The sequence below is a fragment of the Sinohyriopsis cumingii genome, unplaced genomic scaffold (assembly GCF_028554795.1).
Source record: "Sinohyriopsis cumingii isolate HCF-2022 unplaced genomic scaffold, ASM2855479v2 utg000837l, whole genome shotgun sequence".
NCBI lineage: Eukaryota > Metazoa > Mollusca > Bivalvia > Unionida > Unionidae > Sinohyriopsis > Sinohyriopsis cumingii.
This window is the reverse complement of record NW_028315936.1, coordinates 1,465,950-1,492,360: the sequence shown is the minus strand read 5'-3', so window position 1 is coordinate 1,492,360 and position 26,411 is coordinate 1,465,950. Positions and strand designations below refer to the sequence as shown.

The 26,411-nt window shown below is 39.2% G+C and overlaps 1 protein-coding gene across 1 annotated transcript in view; it reads right to left on the bottom strand.

The window, feature by feature from the left end:
- Positions 1–572: 572 nt before the first annotated feature.
- LOC149773185 (uncharacterized) overlaps positions 573–26,411 on the bottom strand; it is a 73,786-nt gene continuing 47,947 nt past the window's right edge. The window contains exon 3 of the mRNA XM_089946668.1: positions 573–3,057. Within this exon, the coding sequence (XP_089802794.1) occupies positions 2,411–3,025 (615 nt within the window). The 5' untranslated portion in view covers positions 3,026–3,057 and the 3' untranslated portion in view covers positions 573–2,410. The remainder of the gene's footprint in view (positions 3,058–26,411) is intronic.

Genomic DNA, 26,411 nt, shown 5'->3' with positions numbered 1-26,411 from the left:
CGAAACAGTTCGTGGAAATATATAGGGATAGTTACACACACACACGTTTGTCCGGATATAAACATGGGTGGGCATGATAAACATTATGCTTGTCATATTCAATAGCGGCAGGGTAGGGTTGGAGCATAACAAAGGTTTTCACAAGCCGCTGGTGTAAGTCAAATTGACCTCGACCTTTGACATTTTGAACCCGAAGTCCGTTATACAATTTTACATGATACTTGATTCCTATCTGTATTTGATATATGAATTTGTACATAAGTAAATAATTTATTACTTCAGGGCCAGAAGGAGGATCAGTTTTTTTTTTCGTACAAACTGTATCACTCTAATAAAATAAAGACTTTATTATTATTATTATCATTATTATTATTATTATTAATGTTATTATTATTATTATTATTATTATTATTATTATTATTGATGAGTAAAACATAGTCAAAACCGTATCATGGTCAAACATGTCCAAAATTTTGTAAGTAAAACTTTCTCCTAAGATAAAATTACCAATGAACCAAACACAGCATATACTATACAAATGGTGCCTTTATCTACACCTGATCTGTCAACTTTGAGCTAAGGACTTAACTGTCATATATATGACACGCTCTCTATTTAAGATGTATATCTGTGTACTGTTTCAGTATAATATCATCTATAGTTCAAACGTTATACATCAGAGAAATAGTATATGTGGCAAAGAAATAGGTGATAGTGTAATATTTTCTCAGTTTTGTCTAGGATCTCTCATGCTGGGAGCTTGATCAGGTATGCAAAATACCATTCTAAACATATTTAACTTCAGATGAGAATGAAAGTGCCAATGATAAAGAACTTGATAACATGATATGCAGAATTTAAGATTATGTCAATAATTCAACAGTGTTAGGGGCCCTTGGCGACAATCAGGTAGCATTTATGAACCAATGAATGAAATGACTAAATATTATGCATTTTTATATCCTTGATGATTTTCATTTTTCAAATCGGTACAAAGGTACAAACAAACCACACGGTATGCGACTACTATAGTCAAGGATAAAATATAGGCCATAGTGACTTTATTCTATTCAGTGTTTAGGGTACATTACTTAGAGTGATGTATCCAGTTCTTAAGTTTCACGATTCTAACACAAATATTAACCAAGAAATTGACTTTAAACACAAGATATCAGAGATGTCATTGCAGCATAACATATAGTTCACATACACTTTCTGCAGTAATGTTGTGGTACTTATCCAAATGAATCTCATCAATATGTTTCATGATTCTATATTGGATACAGCATGTCAAAAACTGTGCAGTCATGAACTAAATGCAGAAGGTTACCAAAACCAAGATAAACTTACATTACAGCAATGACATTCTTTTATTGTTAGTTTGTGGTTCCAACCTAGATGCATATCATCCTTAAGTTTCATTTATCTAGCATAAAATAGTGCCTATCAAATTAACTTTAAACTCAAAATTTAAACACTCACTAAATCTTAAATACAGGTTACGATGTCTAACTTATACAAAAATGTGTAGTACTCGTTGTGTAGGATTTCCTGGCCATTGGTCATGATTCTAGAGAGGTTAGTAGACAACAGTATGTATGACACTATTTGGGCATGAGCTGAACGCAACAATGTAGTAAATTATTTCATCAAAATGTTGTATATTTGTTACACGATTACCAGTTAGGATGCATACCATTATCTTGTTTAATGATTTCAGCAGTGGCTGCAAATTAACCATGAAACACACAGTTTAACCAATATCCATGAAACGCGAAATCCGAGTCACATTCTATTTCTTTTAGATGGTTTAGAAATCATTAAGATGCCGTTTCTTCCGAATTGTCATGATGTAAGGTATAACTGAATGTATACTGAAAACAGAAAGACAAACATAACTGAAAACGTATCAAGAATCTATAAAATAAAGTCTATATATATATATAAAAAGTTAGACCCTTCACATGGAATAAATGACACAAGAAACTGATGCAAAGACATATGTAGAAAGAATAATTAGGAAGAAGTGAAATTATTGAACATATATAGTACAATACCTCTCCTTTACCTGGTAGAGGCGAATTTAAAAAGGTGATACGGATAAAATTGAAAATGTGAAGATATTATGAATGTACTAATTTTCATCAACCAAAAATGTTAGTTGAGTTTGTGGTTGTTACAAACTTAAAGATCCATAGGAGATTGTTCTCTCTCTCTCTCTCTCTCTCTCTCTCTCTCTGTGTAAAATATCACGAATTCTCGAATTAAGCACCATGACAATTTCATTTTTTAATAATCCACATAAATTGATATTTACGTAAATAATTAATTCACATTTCATTTCGCTGTCAAACACAAAGAGAGAGAGAGAGAGAGTATTGAATCACATGTATATTTCTCAGTATATAGATCATATAATCATATATAAAATCACCTCCTCTCCATCACACGCTGTCGGACAATCTTCCTCTACACCAGATATTGCCATATCTGCTGCTACAGTCTTGTTCATTCCACAATTATTCTCATTTTGATTTTCTGTGACTTCTGCCATTGAATTTTCTTTGCTGTTCGTATTGTAACTCGCCTGCGACAGAAACTTCCGGTTAAATATGCACATCCTTGCACCCTTGTTCCTCTCTTGTATGTCATTATAATCCTCCTCGTCTCCATTTTCCCCATGTTCAGGTATTGGAAGCTCTTTGTCAGTTTCCATGGACCCCTTCCTTCCTCTCTTGTCACCAACTGACACTGCGTTCCTGTCACTCTGCTTTAGCATAATCCTTTGTACATTGTAAGTGAACTGATACTCCACGTCTTGATCAGGTCTTCCTGCAAATGCTGTTTCCACGCCAGGTATTATACGTTCATCCTTTTCATTTGACTCCATGTCCCCCTCAACAACAATACAGTGCTTGTTGTTGTTTCTAATGACCACTACTTTTCGACATTTTCTGTCATTGACTGTTATTTGTCTTCTATTAATCCAGGTGTTTGGAAAACTTTCCGTAAAGAAATAACGCATATTGCAATTTTTCTCCTCTACGGGGAAAATTTCTGCAAAAAGAAAAAAGGTAAAAGAAGTATTCCTGAGTTAAGTGTATTCAGTCTTTTAAAGAGCTTTCCGAAGACCATAATTAGGCAAAATTATAGGTATCACCTGCTTCAGCAGTTGTATAATCCTAAAATCTAACACAATCACAAACGCAAATAAGTAGTTACTAAGTGTAAATATTGTTTCTCAAAACAAGGGTTCGATGAAATATCTGATGTAGTGTCTTCTGGTTCGTTTCACAATAGAGAGATGTGGAGGAAAATTAATAAGATCTGAGTTTGATATCATATTTTAAAATAACCAACTCACTTCACTCTTTGCTAACAATTGATGTGTTCAAGCTTCTATGGCTGTAAAAGCATCAAAAAACACTTGTCCTATGTCATACAGTTAGAATCGTGGGTACGAATGTTGCAATCAAATATAGCCCTGCCTCTCTAGCATTAGTCAATATATGTAAGAATATTGACTCAACCATATAAGGTAGGTCACATCAACCAGGTTGTAGTGTGTGGCACAGCTAAATTCACAAACGTATCTACAATGCACTTTTGAAAGGGACAGGTTCAACAGTATTAAAATTAAAGTATTGAAACAATCTTAGAGAATGCTTAAAATCATGGAAAAATTCCCCTTTGACTCAGTTGTTATATGTGAGATATTTACTTTCATTGTAAGTTTGGTGGCAATACGTAAAATCTATTGACATTATAGAATTATGAGTAACTGTGATTACATGGGGAAAAGTAGGTCAAGACAATGATGACAAGGTTCGCCTCTGACATAACACAATGTTTGCAGAGTTTTCCTTAGCTTGAAAATGTGTTAAGCTATAAATACAACAATGGGCCAAATTTAAAAGGCATCCACTATTTAACATATGGCAAGACTTACTGACATTTTGGCACTGACTTTAAAGTTTAGATATATAACTGAAAGAAACAAGCACATACTCATATTAATTCACGCCCAAAAATACGCGCAATATTTACAAAACTCTTCTATTCGTGACCCGGGTCTTGCGTCGTGTGCTAATGTGCATGGTTGTTGTGAGTGAGCGAACGAGTGAGCCATCGATCGTGGTGCATGATTCCCGTGCGTCACGTGTATGAAAACCATCTCTCCGCGATACTAATAAAAGGCTAGGGAATTACTACTCGAGGCTAGAGAGGGAGTCATACAACAACTCGAGCAGTGCGGAGATTTGTCTTTCACGCAAGTGAAAGACAAAGGGATTGAATACGTTTAATATATTTCAGGAACGTATTACTCTTCGAGTCTGGTAAAGGATTGTTTTTATTTTTGTGATAAAATTATAAATGCTGGTGGGTGGGTTACATAATGCTATTGTATTTGTTATATTATGTATTATGTTCGTCTTGTATTCTAAGTATGTGTTTTGTATTGTTTTAGGTTTTTTTATTGTACCTCATGCCAACTGTCATAAATCCCACAATCGACAACAAGAGTACTTATTTCTTTGCGAGAGGAGTGAGAGCTCACATCTGGCGCCCACCGTGGGACCCGTGGGATGGAGAGAAGATCTTATTTGACTGGTAAACCAGACCGAAGGGCTGCAAGCAAGGGATCCCAAAAAGAGTCCACATTGGAGAGTGTAAGCGTACTGAAGGATGCTAGCACGCGCTTCAAAATGATTTGGTAGTGTTCTTTTCTTGGCCCGAACAGGAAACATTTCCAGTACTTTCAACGTTCTCGGCAGATCAAACTGAACTTTGACGACAGGTGAGTTCACGGTATTCTTCACAGCTGATGACATTTAACTGTGCATATACATAGAAAGATGAGTAATGTGTGTTTGTGTTACGTGTTATTCGTTTAATTAGTGACAGTTTCGAAAGGAAGGATTCTTGGATTTGGAAATGATGTAGGTGTTATTTTCCATACATTTGTTAGCTACTCAATATATTATTTGTCGTTTGCAAGTAACAGTAATGACGTTCTAACTCTATTTGTGCTTATCGCCAGCATTGCACGAACAGTATTCGTTTAGTTCAACACTTGGTAGCAGCACGGGTTGATCCACTTGTTTGACGCTACGTAGAAATCGCCGTGTCAAATCGAGGTTAAGGTCATTGTTGTAAATTCAGCCTGTTGACAGATTGGCTATAACGCACATGGCATAATCTTTAGCAGTTGCAAAGGACTTACTTGTTACCTGAATATAATTCTGCATTAATTAAATGGAAATTGCAATGACATTTATGACAATTACAATTATTTTACATATGTTTATTTTCTGTTTACATTATTGATGTAGTATATCAGTTTCGTTTATTGAGAAATACATGTATACATGTTGGTGTTGATTATCAGATTATCTGATCACCACATATAAGAAGGTTTTATAGATCACTGAGTGAGGTGTTGTTGACTTAATGAGACAGCTTTGACTTCTTTATCTAATATACCACTATGCTTTAAACCCCACTCACAATACTTTACAGCGCTCTAACGCCCGAGTGAAAGTTTTAAGGCATGCGAGACGGTTTCTATTTAGAATTTGTCAGCATATTTTGATAAAGTAATTTTGTAGTGATATTAATATCTACTTTGAAGACTTACACCTTTATTGATTGTTTGCGTTGGTAAATAGTTTCTTGACTGAATCGTGGTTATACAACCGATCGCTGTCGTACGATTTGTTTGCAGTGTCAGATATACGCGCGGTTTTTTTAAGGGTTCTTTTCATGATGGCTACAAGTAAGAACCCAATGACAAATGAGGAAATGATACAGGCATTGAATGCCAGTGGGTATGTGGTAATGCCCGTCGGGGCCTCTCTTAAATCCACTGTAACCCCAGCCAGATCTGATATACCTCAATCTAGCCCTTGGTCGCAAAGCACTCCAATTGCAGGAATTGGGAGGGGCTCGCTCATGCGGTTTGGTATACAGAGTACGGACACCAAGCAAAAGGTTCAAGTAGGTGCTTCAGCACTGTTTGGTGGTTCCCAGGGTACTCCGCCAGCAGCCAACGCAACCCCCACCCCGTCCACTTCCGTCGTAGTACCTAAGATCCCTTTCTTTTCGGGTGATGACCCAACACAAAAAGGTGACGTCACATATTACGAATGGAGATTCGAGGTAAAATGTACGTGAATATCCCCCAACGATCATGACACAAGCTGTCAGACAGTCTCTGCGGGGCAAGGCGAGACATACCGTTATAGAGTTAGGCGAGAAAGCATCGATTGACGTCATATTAAGGCACCTAGATACTGCCCTTGGAGATATGTCGACTCAAGGCATGATTATGCAAGAGTTTTTCAACTCTTTCCAGAGATAAGGGGAATCTGTGACTTCCTTTGGTTGCAGGCTGGAGACCCTTCTCCAAATTGTGATCGAAGCGGGCCACATCAGAGAAGAGGATAAGGATGGCCTCCTCAAACAGAAGTTTGTCTTCACTGAATAGTGAACTCCTCAAGAGCCACGCTCGCCATGAGTTCGACTCAGTCACTGACTATGACGAGTTACTTCGAGAAATTAGGATGGTCGACAAGCAGCTGAACTTGCCGAAGGACGCTAATCCAATTCCACCCAAGAAAGTAAACCACCAGCCCATGGTAGAAAGCGGCCACGAGCGATGCAAGATGGAGAAAGATTTCGACTTAAGAATCCAACAAACTGAGGCGAAACTAGAATTTCAAATCGACGAACTTGCTAAACAGCTGCAAGAACAATCGCTACTCCTCAGAGAACTGTCTGGAACTAATAAAATGAGGGATGACAGTAACAGACAAGCCCAAAACTACAGCGATGACAGCCGACGCCACTATGGCAATAGGGGCCACCATTACCGAGGAAGTCGGGGGAACGGTTACAGAGTTAACGGTAACCGAGGGCGTGGTTATGGTGGGGGAGAGCAGAATTTAAAAGAGTGACCGCCTCTGTAGATGGCCATACGCAGGGCTGGTGACAAACCTAAAGGCCAGAATACGCTATTTCAGCGCTTGGTTGGTTTCTCCAACACTAGTATTGTTTATCTAAACAATGTTCCAGTTACTGTCCTTATTGACAGTGGATCCATGGTGACTACCGTATCAAATAGTTTTTATTTGTCGCTGGGTGATAATCCGGTGCTTCACTTACTTGAATCACTGGGTCTCAGGGTAACTATTGCAGACGGCTCTTTTTTGAGTTATCTGGGATACATTGAGTGCACCATTAGGATGCCGTTCGTATCTGATTTTGAACTCAGTGTCCAACCGCACTTGTCCTGTTATTATTGGAACAAATGTCATTCGTTTTTGTAGGGATTACATAATTGATAATCCTCCTACAGATGGAATCCGAGATGAATGGAAACTTGCTAATGAAAGCATTGAGTGTAAGTCATTTACAGTGAGATCTACTAATATGCATGCCGTCAATGTTGCGCCGTATGAAACCATTACTATCAAAGGCATTGCCCGCAATGTTGATGCTCATAAAGCAGAAGTAGTTGCAGTGAACTTGGGAAACTCAAAACAGGTTACGGTCTGTCCAAGGGTTATCAGGGCTGATCACAAGGGATCATATTCAAGGGTTCAGGTCAGACTTTGCAATATATCCGCCAAAGGGGTGACAAAAAGACCCAAATCAGATATATGTCTTATAAGTAAAGTCAAAGCTGTGGACAACTTAGCTTCTAATTTCACCCCTGACATGTCCAAAGACAGTGGACATTCCGCTCTGGAAGATTTGAAAGTTAACATTGGTGTTAAAAGTCTGAACCCAGAGCAACGGGACAGACTTAGGCAAGTATTGGGCAGGTGCGATTCCATATTTTCAAAGGGCTCCACAGATTTGGGAAAAACTGATTTAGTCAAGCAAAAGATTGTGCTTGAGGACGATAAACCGTTCAAACAGCCATACAGGAGGATACCGCCGGGGATGTATGAGGAGATGCGTCAGCACATTAGGGAAATGTTAGATGCTGGCGCAATTAGGGAATCTGACAGTCCCTACTCCTCAAATATTGTGTTAGTCCGGAAACGCGATAACAGCTTACGTTTCTGTATGGACTACAGGTCCCTCAATGCAAGGACCCGGAAGGATGCTTCTATGCTTCCACGGTTTGACGATACAGTCAATGTTTTACAAGGGGCCAGGTTTTTCTCTAAGCTGGACCTTAGGTCTGGTTATTGGCAAGTTGAGATAGAAGAACAACATAGGCAATATAAAGCCTTCTCGGTGGGTCCGCTAGGGTTTTACGAGGCGAACCGAATGAGTTTTGGTCTGTGCAACGCTGGGGCTACTTTGCAGCGTCTCATGGAGAAATGCATGGGAGAAATGCACCTCAAAGATTGCCTCATCTTCATAGATGACATTCTCATATTCTCCAGAACGTTAGACGAGCATATAGAACGGTTAAAAGCTGCGTTCGCACGCTTACATCAGCACGGTCTTAAGCTGAAACCCTCTAAGTGCGAGTTGTTCATGTCCTCAGTCGTTTATCTGGGCCATGTTATATCGGAGGAAGGTATCAAGACCGACCCGGAAAAGATCTATGCGACCAGGGATTGGCCAAAACCTAAGAATATTAAGGAGTTACGTCAGTTTTTAGGGTTCGCAGGATACTATCGCCGCTTTGTCGAGAGATTCTCGCAAATAGCACAACCATTAAACGCTCTTTTAGAGGACCATGGCACGACCAAGGGGTCTCGAAAGAATAAGTCCAAAAACAAATAAGCAGCTCCTTGGACATGGGGCAATGCTCAAGAAACCGCTTTTTTAAATCTTATAGATAAGTTGACTTCTATCCCCATCTTAGCGTTTGCCGACTATGCTAAACCATTCATAGTACATACGGATGCTAGCGGCTCTGGTTTAGACGCAGTCCTATATCAAGAGCAAGAGGGGGTGAAAAGAGTCATTGCATACGCCAGTCGGGGGTTGAGACATAGCGAACGACGCTATCCAGCTCACAAGCTCGAATTTTTGGCGCTAAAATGGGCTGTGACGGATACATTCCACGACTATCTCTTAGGTTTTTCCTTCGAGGTGATCACGGACAGTAACCCATTAACATACGTCCTTTCGACGGCAAAACTGGACGCTACAGGGCATAGATGGGTTGCGGCTCTGGCAAATTACAATTTTTCCATCAGGTATAGAGCTGGCAAAAGTAACGCTGACACCGACGTTCTCTCGCGTTTACCACAAATGTTCCCAGACGTGGTGGAAGCCATTTGCCATTCAGCCACTGTTTCTGCACCCTTAATTGGGAGTATTTCGGATGATCCAGCACCTCGGTCGGCCGATGAGGTGCTTGCGTCTAAACAGTATAATAACATAAGGTGGGACAGGAAACAGTTGACTGATAAAACTCTAGCGAGAATTATTGATCTGAAGAGCAAAGGTTTTAGGCCCAGGGAGGGGGATCTCCGGAGAGAAAATTCGTCGGTGCGGAAATTTCTCCGTGAATGGGACCGCCTTTTGGTTGAAAAGGCGTTCTCTACAGAACCACTTCTCTTGATGGTCAATCAATCAAACAGCTTGTGATTCCAGAGTCATACCGGAGCCTTGCCTTGAAAGGTATCCACAACGATATGGGCCATCAAGGCAGAAAGAAGACACTCTGGTTAGCTAGGCAAAGGTTTTATTGGCCGGGTCTGGAGAAGGAAGTGAATCGCAAGGTGGAGTCTTGCGAACGGTGCATACGCAGAAAGACCCCGGTTAAGGCAATGGCAAAATTAACCCCAATTCAACCCACCCGCCCTATGGAACTCGCCTCATAGACTTTTTGTCTCTTGAGCGATCTAAGGGAGGGTTTGAGAATACCCTGGTGATAACTGATCATTTCACCAGGTATGCTCAGGCCGTTCCTTGGCGCAATCAGACGGCTCAGACTACCGCCAAAGCCCTTTATGAACACTTCTTTCGATATTATAGTTTTCCGGAAAGGCTACACAGCGATCAGGGACGTAATTTCGAGGGTGGAGTTATAAAGGAGTTATGCAAATTAGCGAACATACAGAAGTCTCGTTCCTCCCCGTTCCACCCACAGGGGAATGGTGCTTGCGAACGTTTCAATGGTACGCTCTTAAAAACGCTAGGGACATTGGAGGAAGAGCAAAAACAAGATTGGAAATCTTACATTGCTCCAATTGTCCATGCATATAATACTACTAAAATTGACTCCACGGGATTCTCACCCCATTTTCTTATGTTTGGGTGGCACCCCAGGATTTCTGTCGACGCCTATCTGGGCACTACACCAGATAGTGGCGAGGCTGCTGAAGAGCCCCATGCGTACGTGGAAAAACTGAAAGACCGCCTCCAATTTCCTTACACGGCCGCGGCGAGGGAGTCTAGCAAGAGCCATGCTAAGAACAAGGCCCAGTACGACAAAAGGGTCCGCGAGTCCAAACTTGAAGTAGGGGACCCAGTCTTAGTGCGCAATGTTGGACTGAAGGGGAAACAGAAATTAGCCGACAAGTGGTCCAAGGATATCAGGTGATATCAATCCCCAATTTAGATATACCTGTGTACAAGGTAAAGAGGGTTGAGGGTTCGAAATTAACGCGCACATTGCATCGTAATATGCTTTTGCCATTTGACTACCTTCCTTCTGATCCTGTCCCCATGAAACAGATTCAGAAGAAACCGGGTGTACCAAAGGCTACACTTTTGGAGTCGAGCTCTGAATCTTCGAGTTCTGACTCGGACTCCGACCGGTATGTTATACCACAAAGACGATCCAGATGGGCCAGAAGAGATAATGTTCAATTCCGTGAACACCCTATACGAATTACCTCTGACAATAGATCTCACTCTATTATGGATCCCCATATTAGCACGCCTCTTGAAAGCGTAAACTTTCAAACAAGTAGTTCTAGGCAATATGGCAGTAGTTTAGGTGAACCCACGAGTCATGTTTCTACTCCCTCTTACGTCTCACCCGAGAGTACTCAGTTCAGTTCCCCAGAGATATCTGACGAAAGGTCAGTTCAAAGCCCGACGAGATTAGAGGGAGACCCAGACCGTCAGTCTGTGAAGTTGATCCTAAGCCCTCCGGTGCCACAGGGGTCACAACAGGACGACTCAGGGCAGCAACCTCTGAGGCGTTCAACCAGAGACCGAAAACCACCCGACTGGCTAGGCCAGTGGGTGTGTTCGCAAACGGTTTAGTACGTGTGAATTACTGAGATCTATAGTTTTCAGGCCTGCTTGTAGCAGTGGATAGCTGTAACAACGCAGCAGATTCCCTTTCGTGTAAATTAAATACCTCAAGGCATTTGACGACGACGATTCAATTATAATTTTAAATTATTAATTAAAGCTCCGTATTTTTAATCATTTCGTATGTATGATAGTTTTTTTTTTACTCTTTCCAGACTTGAAGGATGGTTCAAAATGGTAGTTGTAGTTATTGTATTTTTTTAAACACACTCTTGCTAAATCTCGGGAGACATTTACCTGTAGGGAGGGGGCATGTGACCCGGGACTTGCGTCGTGTGCTAATGTGCGTGGTTGTTGTGAGTGAGCGAACGAGTGAGCGATCGATCGCGATACATGATTCCCGTGCGTCACGTGTATGAAAACCACCTCTCCGCGATACTAATAAAAGGCTAGGGAATTACTACTCGAGGCTAGAGAGGGAGTCATACAACCACTCGAGCAGTGCGGAGATTTGTCTTTCACGCAAGTGAAAGACAAAGGGATTGAACACGTTTAATATATTTCAGGAAAGTAATACTCTTCGAGTCTGGTAAAGGATTGTTTTTATTTTTGTGATAAAATTATAAATGCCGGTGGCTGGGTTACATAATGTGTATTGTATTTGTTATATTATGTATTATGTTCGTCTTGTATTCTAAGTATGTGTTTTGTATTGTTTTAGGTTTTTTTTATTGTACCAACTGTCTTAAATCTCACAATCGACAACAAGAGTACTTATTTCTTTGCGAGAGGAGTGAGAGCTCATATATGTATGCCACTGTTCATAATTTACAGTTCGCAAATACTGCATATCGAGAAGTAAGGTCCGACTTGTTCATGACTACACTGACTCACAAAGATTATGTTGATCCGTACATGTCATGTGGTAACAGAAGGCAATAGGAGAGAAGTGTCTCCACAAAATTCATTTTTCTGATAGGTTAGGTCATGAACGAAACAGAACCTTGTAAGTTAAAAAGCGGTAACTCGCTAAAAGAATTTGGGTTATTCAATAGCCGCATGGTCTATACGCCTATATTTGATAAAACTTAGGAGATAATATAGTACAACAAAGTTCGATTGGACTAGGATGTAACGACATAGCCGAACAAGATAAACACAATAAATACAAAAATAAATAATCTGGTTGTCGATTGGACGGTGATGAAGCGGCATAACAGTAGCAAATGAAAGGTTAGTGTGCTCTGGATTTGTTTCCTTCGGCTGTAGCAACATTTTAAAAAATCAATACAACATCATAAATTCAGACGCAGTAGGGGGCTTCAGGTTAATTTGTGAACGGACGTATGGATGAAAGGGCTTAAGAGAGGACGGATAATGTTATAATAGATAAGCTTCAAATTGGTAGTTTTCCTTTTCAAAATGTTGCATATTATATTAAATAAGGCTTTCAAATAAAAAGATCTTGAAGTTTATTCTTTTTTCTTTGTTTCCCTTGTATACGTCAGCGAGTACATACTGCTGCTGTAAACATTTAGAGACTGACTAAAAGTACTGAAAATATAATGGTAATTTAATGTGTATAAAAAAATTATGTAAAATCTGCGTTTTGATACCCAAAAATTATCTGAGATCAGGGAAATGGTGTGCACATTGCATGTTTTAACCATATGTAAAGATCAGAGTCCACCCTTTATATTGTAGGACTAATACATGAAGATGATGTATAGCCACGACCAAAATCATAAATTGTAAAATAAAACTAGAGCATAAAGAGTAATAAGTGCATTATCTGGCACTTGTGTAATGTTTGCATATTTTCTAACGATGAAGATTACACACACAAGGAGCAAAAGCCCAGGCATCAGACTTAAACAGGTTTTGTCTTGGTTCGATGAACGACAGTTTTACAATTACGACAGATGCAAAATGGTAGGTAGATACCATAAAGAATACATTATCGCACTACTCTTTAAATAAAAATGTCTCACTTCTTCAATAAAAGAAAAGTAACAGACATACAAATTTGCTTTAATCCACACAAAAATGAAACACACTTTGGAATAGAATCGATACCATCTTCACTTTATCTTCACTGTATTTGACTCGCTAGGGGAGCTACAAAAATACGTGTGAGAAAGGCATATTAATTTAAGAACAAATATCTATGTATTTAGGAAAACGCGTGTGCAGATTAGACAATGATATAAACCTATTTTCACCGAAACTAACAAAATTATCGGTCCTTTAGCATAATGTAGCATTTTTTAACCCTAGACACATATATAGCCCCTCAACTTTGAAAGCAACATTTTACTTATTGGAAAAATAGCTCATTATTGTTTTTCAGGGCAGTGGGATTATTTGTAAAGAAAATATTTCCGACTGCAAAAAGAGGAAAAAAGATAAATTAATCGTGAAACATTAGGACGCAGTCATTAGTTCGACCCAATAAAGGCTTCAATCCAATCTTACACTCAAGCTTTGAACAACTGTTGGCGGGAACAGTAGAGAACATTGATCAACAATTTGTCCACTTGATGCGGACTAAACAAAGAACAAAATGATTGAAGAGAACAAATATATTTTGCTGACAGGCGATAACTTGCTGACACGTGGTTCAATCGATACATCAACATAAATATAAAGGCTTAGTAAATAATTCATACACTTTGCAATTAAAGGAACTTGCTCATTCATTTTATGATTCTCTCGTTCCGATCATAATAAATGTGAAAGAATCCTAGCACCAACACTATTTCCACCAAGAAAGAGAACATTCTATAGTTTGCAATTGTTCAATACATTTCAAACAATCAATTCCTAAATGATTTCCAACCTATCGTAATTATCCCTGGGAATCGAAGCATTGAAATGTGAAAGTATTAACATCTGTGTTTCTGGAGTGATGTCAGGTAAAACTTAGTCGAACGAGTCTCTAGATATATCACACTGAATACAGCTAACACTGATGTTGGTATATTTACCGGTATCAGGATCTGTGGGTGGTAGTTTTATATATTCACGCACCATAGTAATATGTCAACACTGATATCTGTACTGAGCTTCGTTTCTCATTTGTTAATATCTGCTTTTCCTGTATGCCTTCTAGATGCGTCTCGCTTTCCTCTATACTTCTTAATCTTCTCATTCTCTGCTTATTTTGCTCTTCTCACACTTCCTTTCCCCTACATTTTGACTTTTTGCACTCTACTTCCACTTTATCTTAATATATTTAAACATTATATCTAACTTTGTTTTCAACGCTTCAATCAAGTACATAAACAATAGAAAGCTAACCTGAAGCGTCACGTTAAGGACCTCATCAGCAGACCGATTTAATCTCTCCAGACTGTCAACATCGCTCTGTACCACAGTTTTGGTGGTACAGATATGCTGACGACACACAAATTAAGCAGAAGGTAGAATATTTAACTGAATTCACAAATCACATTAACATCATTAATCCGGATATTACATTCGCCATCGAAAAGGAACGAACTGGCGGATTAACTTTTCTCGGCATAAAACCGTCAGAATCATCGATAGCACTATGAAAATTACGATTTATCGGAAATCAGCGCATACCGATCAGTACCTTGATTTTGACTAGTACCATTTATTAGACCAGAAACATGGGGTGGTAAGAACATTACATCACAGAGCCAAAGTCGTTACATCTGACCCAAAGGATTTTAAACAAGAACTATACCGTGTCAATGCTGCCCTCCAGAGGTGTCATTATCCGGAATGGGCAATAAAGAAGGTTTCCAACAGGCTCAACGCTAGTCCTAATGACAATACCGGGGAAAGAATACCATCTGGAGAATAGTTTCGAAAGGTAATATCATCCTACCATATGTAATGGGGGCTTTCGAATGCCTTAAGCCCGTTTTCCAACGACGCAAAATTAACGTGTTTCACACGATACCAGATCCTAAGACAGATGTTAGTTCACTCTAAGGATAAGTCTGATAAGAGAGATATTTGTGGACCTACCTATCACATTAAGTGTGAAGGACAAGGTGAAGGGGTGAAGGTTAAGGAAATCACGACTATATTGGGGAAACGGAAATGACATTGGAAGCGAGATTTAATTAACATAGAAGACCAAGTTCAAGCTTGTCTGAAATATCACAGCACATCTACAGTGGACGAAAACTTCAGGTTAACTTTCTCTATGTTGTCTGTGTAAGTGATTGAAAAGTTAAAAACATTGTCAGATGTGAATAATATGAATAATAATACTACAGTTAAGCTTTCACCGAAATTGTATCATTCGTTAAAATTATAACCACAGTAACTCTTTCTTTCTTCAATTATTGGCTTGAACGATTCATATAGGAAGATATGTGCCGCTTGCTTTCGTAGCACAATAACAGGTGGATTTCCTCTATAATAGCAACCACAAATTTTAAAAGGTCTAATGTTTGCGATATTACTAAGTGATGACCATGGGTTGAAAAGTTGTAAATCTTCTGCTAATTCAGTCATTTGATAGGTTAAGAGACGCAACATCAGTAGCTATAGAGGACAATATGAGCTGATGGGAATTTAAGATTATGTTTGGGACACTACGGATTTATGGGACTTTAGCATGGGCCCAGGTTTTATGATGTTACGGGGTTTGTGGATTTCAACACGAGTCGAGACTTTGGCATAATATGAAGCTTATGTCTGATAAAATTCATTCGCCAAATAATACATGTGCGCAACAACAGAAATATAAATTAAATTAATAATAAAAATATAATAGATTATATATGATTCGGACAAAACAATATTAAAGGTCTCTTTATTGGTACAAAGAATCGATGTGGTCGATGAAGTATAAACGCATATTCTTGTATACACACTGTTTCAATTCGAAGCGCTCTCGGTCCAGTGCCTTGCAAACGCCGTAATGTTGACCTAACAACATATAAACCAGTTCGTTGTGAACTTTATGGTATTGGTGTAAACAATCAATGTCTGCTGGTAGGACGCAAATAAAAAAACTCTTCGTCCCGCTAAAGCTAATCATTCAAATCAAACATTCTAAATGATCCCAGTCATGGATATTTTTAATAATATTTCTAATTGAAGATTCTAATAGTTATATATTGACAGGACTGTTAATTTCCATCAAATGATTCGCAGCACAAGAAAAAACTATCTCTTGCTCACCAGTATAAATCACTTTACCCACGATCGCGTTAGATCTTAAACAAGCTTTGTTCCAGATTGATGGAATCTTTTAAAATGAAGAATTACGAAGGCTGGCGTAGATACTCTTAGGACAGCCCCAACAATGTGGATATATTATATCCATCAAAGTACGAAATCCTAGTTGAATAGCCTTCTGCTATCAACATTTCTCACCTCCTGGCTCAGACTGGTATTAACTACCGTATAATATATACTAATCTACGTAATGCCCTTACAAAACGCAAGTAACTTAATAATAAGTGTCTTATTTATATGAATTTCAATCGATTTAAAAAAGGTCTTGCTTTATTAATAAGCACCGATATATGACTGACATCGTATAATATATGCCACCGTCTACCTTGTTCTTTTTTCAATACAGTTAAATACACAGCAACTATACTTTGTGCAACCTTTCTGGCAACAATTTGGTATCACTTTTGAAAAATCGTGAAGAAACAAACTCTTTCTCTCATATGAACATTTTCTTTCTTTGCTGATTCCTCATACCATGGAAAAAGTATGTGCATGTGTAAAGTATGAATCTGCACATGCGCTTTCCCAAACAAGAAATGGAAAACTTAACATGAGGCATTTATCCATTAGAACAAAAGTCAAAATATATTCTGGATTTGTAGGAATAATTTCGCTTACAAGCTTCTTCTAGACAACAGTATCATGAAGGGCCATATGACATTATGTATCATAGGGAGCTGCATGACAGAAACACCAAGGACATTACTCGTTCCAAATGAGTGGCTCAGCTAAGCTGGTCCAAAATATGCAACAAATAAGCAATATATCATTCACAACCGCAGACCGCTGCTATATGTTCAGCTGTATGTTTAGCTCATGCTGAAAGTAACCAAACTGCACGGACACGCCGATTATATCCAAACTGTATAGATGAAGCTAATAAAAGACCTCAGCAAAGGATCTCGGGCCAAAGGATTATTGACAAGGATTTATTTAACTTTGCGAACAACGCGGTCTTTGAAAAACATGCAGAAGATCAGGCGTGCTGACATGTTGTGTGACACACCACGTAGCTACTGGTGTATTCAAAAAAAATTATATTGCGTGATATTGTTGAGGATAAAAATGAGTGTGCGAGTTAATTTCAGCAGAGTGAAATCTTGAGCGAGCATTAGAAGACTGCCGTTAGGAGATGATAATCCTTACAATGGAGTTTATTTAGTACACCAATGATATCATGTGGTCCAGAAAATCTCATATCTCATACATACGTCTAATATTTATTTTTCCAATTCGGTATTTTATCTGAATTATATACGTCGGTGTGCCTGTAGCTGAATTTGTCGTCACCTTCACCCATCTATCACCTTCTGTGAAGTGCCGGACTGTGAAACCGCCTGCATGCTATGCATGCACTGAACGCGCAACACCACTGCCATGGAAGTGGTGAATGGGGCCACCCTAGCCTCAATGGGAATTATCATTACAGAGACCCCTGGGCCACTCTAGCCTCAATGGAAAATTAACATGGAGAAAAATCGTGGGCCACTCTAGCCTCAAGGGGAATTTAACATGGGAAATAGTCTTGGGCTACTCTAGCCTCAAGGGGAGTTGAACATGGAGAAAAAACCCTGGGCCACTCTAGCCTCAAGGGGAATTGAACATGGGGGAATAAAGTGTGGGTCTATCTAGGGACAACGGGAATTGAACATATGGAAATTGAACTTGGTGGATCTGTATAGCGTCAAGGGGAATTGAACATGGTGGGACTGTCTAGGGACAATGATGATAGAGGGTCAAACACAACAGAGACAGAGACATACATACAGTAGTACAAGCGTGAGATTTATATATAAAGCATTACCAAGACCTGAAATCTTGATGGGGTGTTCAAAAATTTGCATAATTGTAATGATGCTATAAATAGCGATAATCAAGGAAATGCTCAACGACAAAATGGAAGTGACTAAAAGTAACGTTAAAATGACGAAATTGTCCCAGAATTTAAAGGAAAATAAACATATCCCCGAAAATTAAGTTACAATGGTTTAGACTAAAATGGATAAAATTAGTAACTACTTACAATATCAACTTCTGTGACGATCGTGGATAAATACCCATGTATCTATAATCAGCTGAAATTCCTATGAAATCCCACTATCTATTTATAGCTCCAACTTGTGGGTTTTTCCTTTGGAAAATCCCACTATCTTTTTATAGCCTCAGCTTGAGTGACGTTCCTGTTTATGAATTCTAGTATATATGTATAGCTACAAAATGTGGAAATCCCCAAGTCGATATTTATAGTCTCAAAATTTCCAGCGTCAGTGACGTCACTGTACTGAACACTAGGGATAAACGGCAACAGTGTTGCAAGTGGCTGACCTGAATACGCGCTACTGTAGGTAGGTAGATAGAGTGTATATGATAGGGATAAAGTGAGTTTTATAGGGACAAACAGAGACCAATACACACACACACACACACAACATACGCGCGCAGAAACACACACACACACACACACACACACACTATAAAATGGATAAAATTAGTAACTACTTACAATATCAACTTCTGTGACGATCGTGGATAAATACCTATGTATCTATAATCAGCTGAAATTCCTATGAAATCCCACTATCTATTTATAGCTCCAACTTGTGGGTTTTTCCTTTGGAAAATCCCACTATCTTTTTATAGCCTCAGCTTGAGTGACATTCCTGTTTATGAATTCTAGTATATATGTATAGCTACAAAATGTGGAAATCCCCAAGTCGATATTTATAGTCTCAAAATTTCCAGCGTCAGTGACGTCACTGTTCTGAACACTAGGGGATAAATGGCAACAGTGTTGCAAGTGGCTGACCTGAATACGCGCTACTGTAGGTAGGTAGGTAGAGTGTATCTGATAGGGATAAAGTGAGTTTTATAGGGACAAACAGAGACCAATACACACACACACACACACACACAACATACGCGCGCAGACACACTCACTCACACACACACACACACACACATACACACACACACAGAGATGGAAGAGGAAAAAAACAAACCCCAAATATACTATCCACACTCTGGAGGAAGAAAAAAAAACAACCAAATATACGATCTACACAACGTACGAGAACACACACACACACACACACACACACACAAAGGGAAGAGGAAAAAACAAACCCCAAATATACTATCAACACAGAAGGGAGATAATGCAAACCCCAAATAAACTATCCACACAAACGTACGCGAACGCATACAAACCCCAAATATACTATCAACACAGAGTGAAGAAGAAAAGGTTTTTTGAAAGCACCTAAGCCCTCACCTGCAATGACCAACTCTGCCAAACACCTACACCCCACCCCTCCCCACCCCCACTCCCAACACTACAAAACCCATTTAACCCGTTATTTTATGGCATCAGTGTGTGATTTAGGAAACATCAAGACACAAAATGATGGATGAATAGACTGACTATTGTTTACCGACTTGCATGCCTAAAGAGCGTGCGTGAAGGAAAACATCCTTCCATTTCAATTCTAACTAAAACATGATCCAGAGGGATAGAGAGAGGTGAAAGAGCACAATTTCATAAAGTGTGAGTAAAAACCAAAACACGCCATCCTTATTATACAATGTCAAGACCAAGAGACACTTACGTTTTCTTTCTGGTCTATTCTCTTTTAGAAGGTAGTATGAAATTTCACATCAGGGCCAACGCATCGGCTCACATTGTTAATTTTTCCATTTCCATGTCTTTACTGGCACAAGTTCTTCATCATCTTCAATTTCTTCTTCTTCTGAATCCCTCTTCTCTGTTTCGTCTTGTTTTTGTTTCTCCTCTTTTCTCGTAGGGCACTCTGAATTCCAATGTCCTTTCTCCTGACAACGATATTAGGTATCTTGACTTTTGTCTCTCTTTCTTAGACGAAGCAGGTATTCTGGAGACAAATACCCATTTACCTTTGCAGATATAGCAAACTTCATTAGCACTTACACACTTTCGTTTGACTCTCATCAAATCAACGACCAAAAGAGTAAGTTTTGTTGCCACTTTCGCATGTGAATTATGCTTTCGTATGACTTTTAGCAAATATTTGACCAGCAGGTCGATCTGTGCTGACTCTTCCATCTTCTTGATCGTTTGAGAGCGGAATGAATACTCTGACGCTAAGACACTCTCCTTATATACAGAGACCTGCCGCGTATGTAACCTAGTCAAATGTAATTTTGCAATAAGATGAAACGATTTCATTGAGGAAGTAAAAGGCAATGATGTACCGTATCGCCTCACACAAAACCTGAAGTGTTAGTTCAAATCCGTGTCAGCGATTTCGAAGACGACATAACTGGGCTTTAATCAATGCTCTCCAATTATGCCACAAAACCACGAGTCCTGATTCACGACAAAAGAAATTTCGTTCGGTCCATAAAAAATAGTATCACATCTGAGAAACGCAAAAACGAACTTCCAGAAAACTGAGAACGACGGCTTATACCTACAACGTAAATGTATGAGTTCAAGTAGTGCGTAAAACTTAGTCAAATTAAATTTTTATAGTCAAGACGAAACGATCTCTTTTCGAAGAAGAAAGCAGACACCAAACGACAATGGCGATCCGTGTCACACAACACTTTTCAAAATGTGTATTATCAGAGGTTTGTTCTAGCGATCTGCACGGTTAAATTAAATGTTGATGTATTTTGCAATAAGACGGACACAATTTCCATGGGATCGCCCATGGTACGATTATTCGTGCATTAGTTTAATTTTTAAAAATATTTTTTTATATAAATCGCTTATAGGATAGACCCAGTAAAGCATGGCCATTCTCGTCACTGTCTGAATAGCTACTCAAGTCAATTCGAAGCGAACGCGGTAAGAAAATAAGTATAGCCAATGAAATGGCTTACAACGGGTGATGCATTGTTTTGTTCTAGGACTGTGTGACATAATAATCCCTATGTTCTTGCGTTGTTACCATTACAGTGCAGACACTGAAATGTGAACTTACAAGCCCTCTTTGTGTGTGTGTGTTGTACCATTTCCTCTTACCACATCAAAATACTGAGCGTCACAGTATTGGTTCGCGTTTTCAAGCTGGCCATTTTTTTATATCTCACTTAAACATTTCGACATAAACACTCACACTCACATCGGTAGAGTTAGAACAGACGTGTTACAGTATTGAGGGGCATGTTATCTTTTTTTTCAAACTAATAAATTTGGGGTTTGTATGAAGTAAAGAACCGAAAGTACAGTGAATCTCAAGGATGATGACCCAATCTGTCTGTCTATTGATGCGTGTATTTACTTAAGAAGAAATATGACCTCTAAAACACAAAGAGATACGGCAAGCATGATTAGATTAAACACAACGATGTTTTCCTTCACGCCCGTGCAATTTAGAGTTTCAATCGTCTTTGAAGACAAACTTGGTCTCCTTTTGTAGGGCTTGAAATAATAAAAAAACTGAAAAATCTTAAGCACTTTGCTATAGATAATTTCATCAACAGACCAAACAACATAAATACCGTTACAACAATAGAAAGCCTTAAATCTTCTATCAAAAAGAAATGCATGAAAAAAATTAAAGATTAACGATAACTAACCAATGAAACCGAATTTAACAAAGGCAATAACATGTGAAGAAATGCCTCTCACTTTGGAAAGGTAGGCGAATGTACTCTGTCATGCACCGTCAACTTGAAAAAAATTATAAACAGAGAGAAACCTGAATTCAAAATTCAGTTGGTTTTTTTCTTCAAAATTATTTCGTTTCTTTTTTTTTTTTGTTTTTTTTTTTGGGAACAAATCTAAGCACTAATATAGAGTGGAAAAGGGAAAATGCACATACAAGCTTTGATATTTCTGAAAAAATGAGGGGATATTCCTAACGTTCATAACCACCTATATACGCTTGGACTTGTCTGTGACTTATCCACAAAACAAGATGTACATATTTCTGGTCAAGCTGCAAGTGTGTGCGTGTTTTTGAAAATGGTAAAACTTGGATATACAATTTTCTCGTGACACTTATAAAGTGAAGAGTCTGTGCAAGTGTCAAAAGCCAAAGTCATATAAGTTTTGTATTTTGTACGGCTTGTAAAGATTTCCACTTTAGGAAATGTGAAGTATCACAAGTTATTATCACAAACAGAAGTGGAACATAGGGGCTTGCAAGAAAGAAAATAACCCAGACAGTTGGTGTCATCAAGAGTGCTAGAGACGGTACCCGAACTTGCTTGCTTGCTTACTTGAATTAAAGTGATTTTCGCTCTAATGGAGCATGTATCACTGGTTTAATAACGCACCGCGTGATTTTTAATTACTCCTGGGGAAGGAAAGAGAGCCTCATCCCCCAGGCTTTTATGTACTCACAGACTATTTTTAAATTTAGCCACTCAGGTGTAGGACTAACAAGTCCTTAACAACCTGACTGAAAGGCTTTAAACATGAGTGGGAATTGTCTCACCACACACTCATTTTTCTGTCCGAGCGTGGTAAAGGAGGAAAAAAGGTGCTCAGCAAGACAGCCATGGATGTTAAGTACTCACCAAAACGCTAGCCCGTACTTATTTCAAATCAAGTCCCGTGATTTTTTTTGCTAATCAACAATAATAAGTAGCAATAATGTGTTAACCACCTGTGCAATTAGTTCAAATCTAAGAGTCTGTTAAATTTCCTAACATATCTGTCTAATATTAGTACTTAGTGTACATAAAAATAGCCATACTGATCTTTTTTAAATTATTATGTCTAAGCGACATATACCAGTTTGGTCACTGTTAGGTTTAAAAAGTTAAGTTTGTTGCAGTGTTCCAATGGGTCAAGTTTGTTTCGAGAATAGTTTAGTCAAGGAGGGATACCAAGCCAAATATGGTTCCCTATTTAATAAAAAGCAATCTTTTGGAGCCCTAAAAAAAGTCTGTTTTTTTCTGTTAGAAGGTAACACGTCTCTCTTTTGCTTTCACGTTCTTTCCCGCACTCCTAGTCTCATGATTCTTGATATCAGGAAATGCGCAGCCATGATGGGCGGTAATGTAAGCACGGCTTCTACCAGTTGACTGAGGGGGTATCCAGTGTAGGTTTGTCTGTAGAATTGGGGAAGAACTCTGACCCCTAATCTCCATTGAGAAGGTCTTGGTTTAAAGGTGTCTAGAGATCTGTAGGCAACGTATTGTATGGCTCTAATAAACTGCCCTGCTATGTTGACGTCATACAATGCTTGATCTAGCCCCATTTCGGTGTACTTTTCAACGAGGGTCAGCGTCCCCCTCCTCCTCCTCAACCGCCTCAATTTCCTTTTCTGGTTCTGATACTAATTCTTCAGTTGATGTAGATAGTTTCAAATCCGCTGCTATGGTGTCTGTCGCTGTTATTGTTGTTGTGGTTGTTATTTCAGCTGAGATTGCCTGTAGTATCGGAGTGAGAAAAGAACGTAGTGCCTCCGATATTTACATTTGAGTTGGCCATACCGTTTGTCTAACATAATTGGCCCTTTGTTTTGCCACCACTCTTCCCGGGACGGGTTGTTTGTTAGGTATAGTCGGCTGTTGACTAGATGTTATTTGTGTTCTCGAGGTGGGTGGAGTGCTAACTGGCAGAAACCGTAGTGGGCAAACGACGTGTCAAAGAAGTCAAAGTACGTTGGAAAGGATATCCGACCAGTTATCATTCTTGGATCAACGTTTCGCACGTCATCGACTATAAAAAGAAGTGACCATCATTCCCTTTCATACAGATTCAGCTACTGCGATCACTCCTTCACCCAATTCTTCTCTGCAAGATTTACAAACACAACCCTTGTGGGTGAGGTATAGAGAACGTGTGCCTAAAACGCAAATCGTCTTTTTCTGCCAAATCTTCGTCGTGTATTGTGTCATCGGGCCAGCCATTGCCAATTTGAGTTTGCAACAAGGAGACAAACACTTGTGGACCATTGTATTGAGCAGTTACATCGGTTACCTGCTTCCTAATCCCTCCCTGAAATTCTCCTCGAACGAGAACCACGGGAACCTTGTGTCCAGTGTCAGTGCCAGCCACCACTCCAACAACAAATCCATTTTGGGCGGAGACACTCCTCTGACTTCCAGTATCGCCTCGGAGAGCCACAAAACTCTGGAATTATGAGCAATAACAACCAATTTTACTTAACCTTACCCAGTGACAATTCCATGGAGGTGTTTCCCAACAACACGTTGTGCTGTTACACGGTCAAATTACCTCAGACCATCCAGTTAGATCACGAAGCCCATTGGGAAGTGGCTTTAGTGGAAATCATTCACCCAACACAAATCAAAAACATCACCGAAAAGCAAAACACTTTCGAGGTGGAAATCCTGAATGCCCAATTGGAGGAAGAAATCAATAAATCGGGTTTTTAGGGGACACAAGACCAGCCAGCAATCCAGCCTTCATTATCTACACCTTGAAAATTCCTTCAGGTTATTGTTTTAGTGGTGAACATTTGGTGGACACTATTGCGGACAGGTTCAACTTAGCCTTTGGCAAAGCACTGAACAGAGCCAAAAAAAGTGTGAAGATTGAGTACCATAAAGTGGCTCATCGTCTCGTGATCAAATTTCAAGATACGGACACATTGTCCCTCAGGTTCAATGGTAGTTTGTTTGAAATTTTGGGTGGACATGCAGAAATGGTCGCAAACAATATGAACCCCAAGATCAAAAGTAATATGGATTTTTACAGAGCTTTTGGAAACCCGGTAGAACTGAACCAAGGACTGAATTTGATCTTTGTGTATTCCGATGTGGTGGAGTACAACGTGGTGGGACACACCTCTGTGCCGTTACTGCGTGTCATTCCTTTCAAAGTGGATAGTACCACAAACAATGACCAGGAAGGTGCAAACACCTATCACGTACACCGTGAATTTGTACATCCTCACTATTTACCCGTCAGTAAGTCGTATTTAGACACTGTCAACATTGCTATAAAAGGAGATCTGGCACAAAATATTCCCTTCTCCAAAGGGAAAGTTACAGTGAAACTCCATTTTCGAAAACGGTTTTCTAACGAATTGTAAGTCAAGACAGCTACGAGTGACATTTTCACCCTATAAAATCCGGCCAGATGCGTGTGGAATTTCAGTTTGCAGAAAATCTACGCGCAGATAATACGGTGAACGTCCTCCTGTATGCTGAATTGGACAATACGATATAAACCAACAGTTTGAGAGAAGTCATGGAAGTCATGGAAGACTTTTATCAATGTTTATATAGTAGGGATTCTTTGGACATGGAATGTGAAGATCCTGAGGAAGGAGAACCCCAAGACAAAGACGAAGAAGTCATCATGATGAAGTCTAGATGGCCAGAACAAGAATCACATATAGTTTCCTGTTATGCTATAGTCTTGACAGAAAAAATTAAGGAATTGATCAAGAAAGATTGCTATGGATGTCATAATGATCATCCCAGTCAAATTCAACACGATAAATGCCTAATGCTGAGTCAAGAAGAAAAATTGGACGAATATCTGGACGAAGCTTGGAGTCTCATCTCGGAAGAAGACGTGTTACAACAGTGGTATAAAGGCTTGCGTGAACATTATTGTCCTCCATTAACAACTCAAGAGATCCATCGCATCGAAGCTCTGTTGGATTAGAGTTGGGAGACAAGGCGAAGAAAACGGTTACTTGTCAGACATTTTCAAGCAGAAAGTCAGGATCGAATTGATGACTTAAGAAAAAAAAAAATGGATACCTGAGAACTTTATTACCTTTTGAACCACAGTTCGTACACTGCTTCTTGGAATCCTGTCGTCTGTGCTAAAGATGAACTCCCTCATCGCAAACCTCAAAACCATCAAGCTTATGTCATTAACACGGACGACAGGAACCCACTGGGTAGCCGTTTACTTTCCTCAAGAAGGATGTGTGAAATATTTCAATTCGTACGGATTGCCCCCTTTGGAAGACGATATCATCGACTTTATGAGAAGAAATGCTTAGACCACCCGATTCAATAATGTGAAATTACAAGGCACAGATTCCTTGGTGTGTGAACAGTACTGTGTGTATTTTCTGCATCATCGCAGCCTG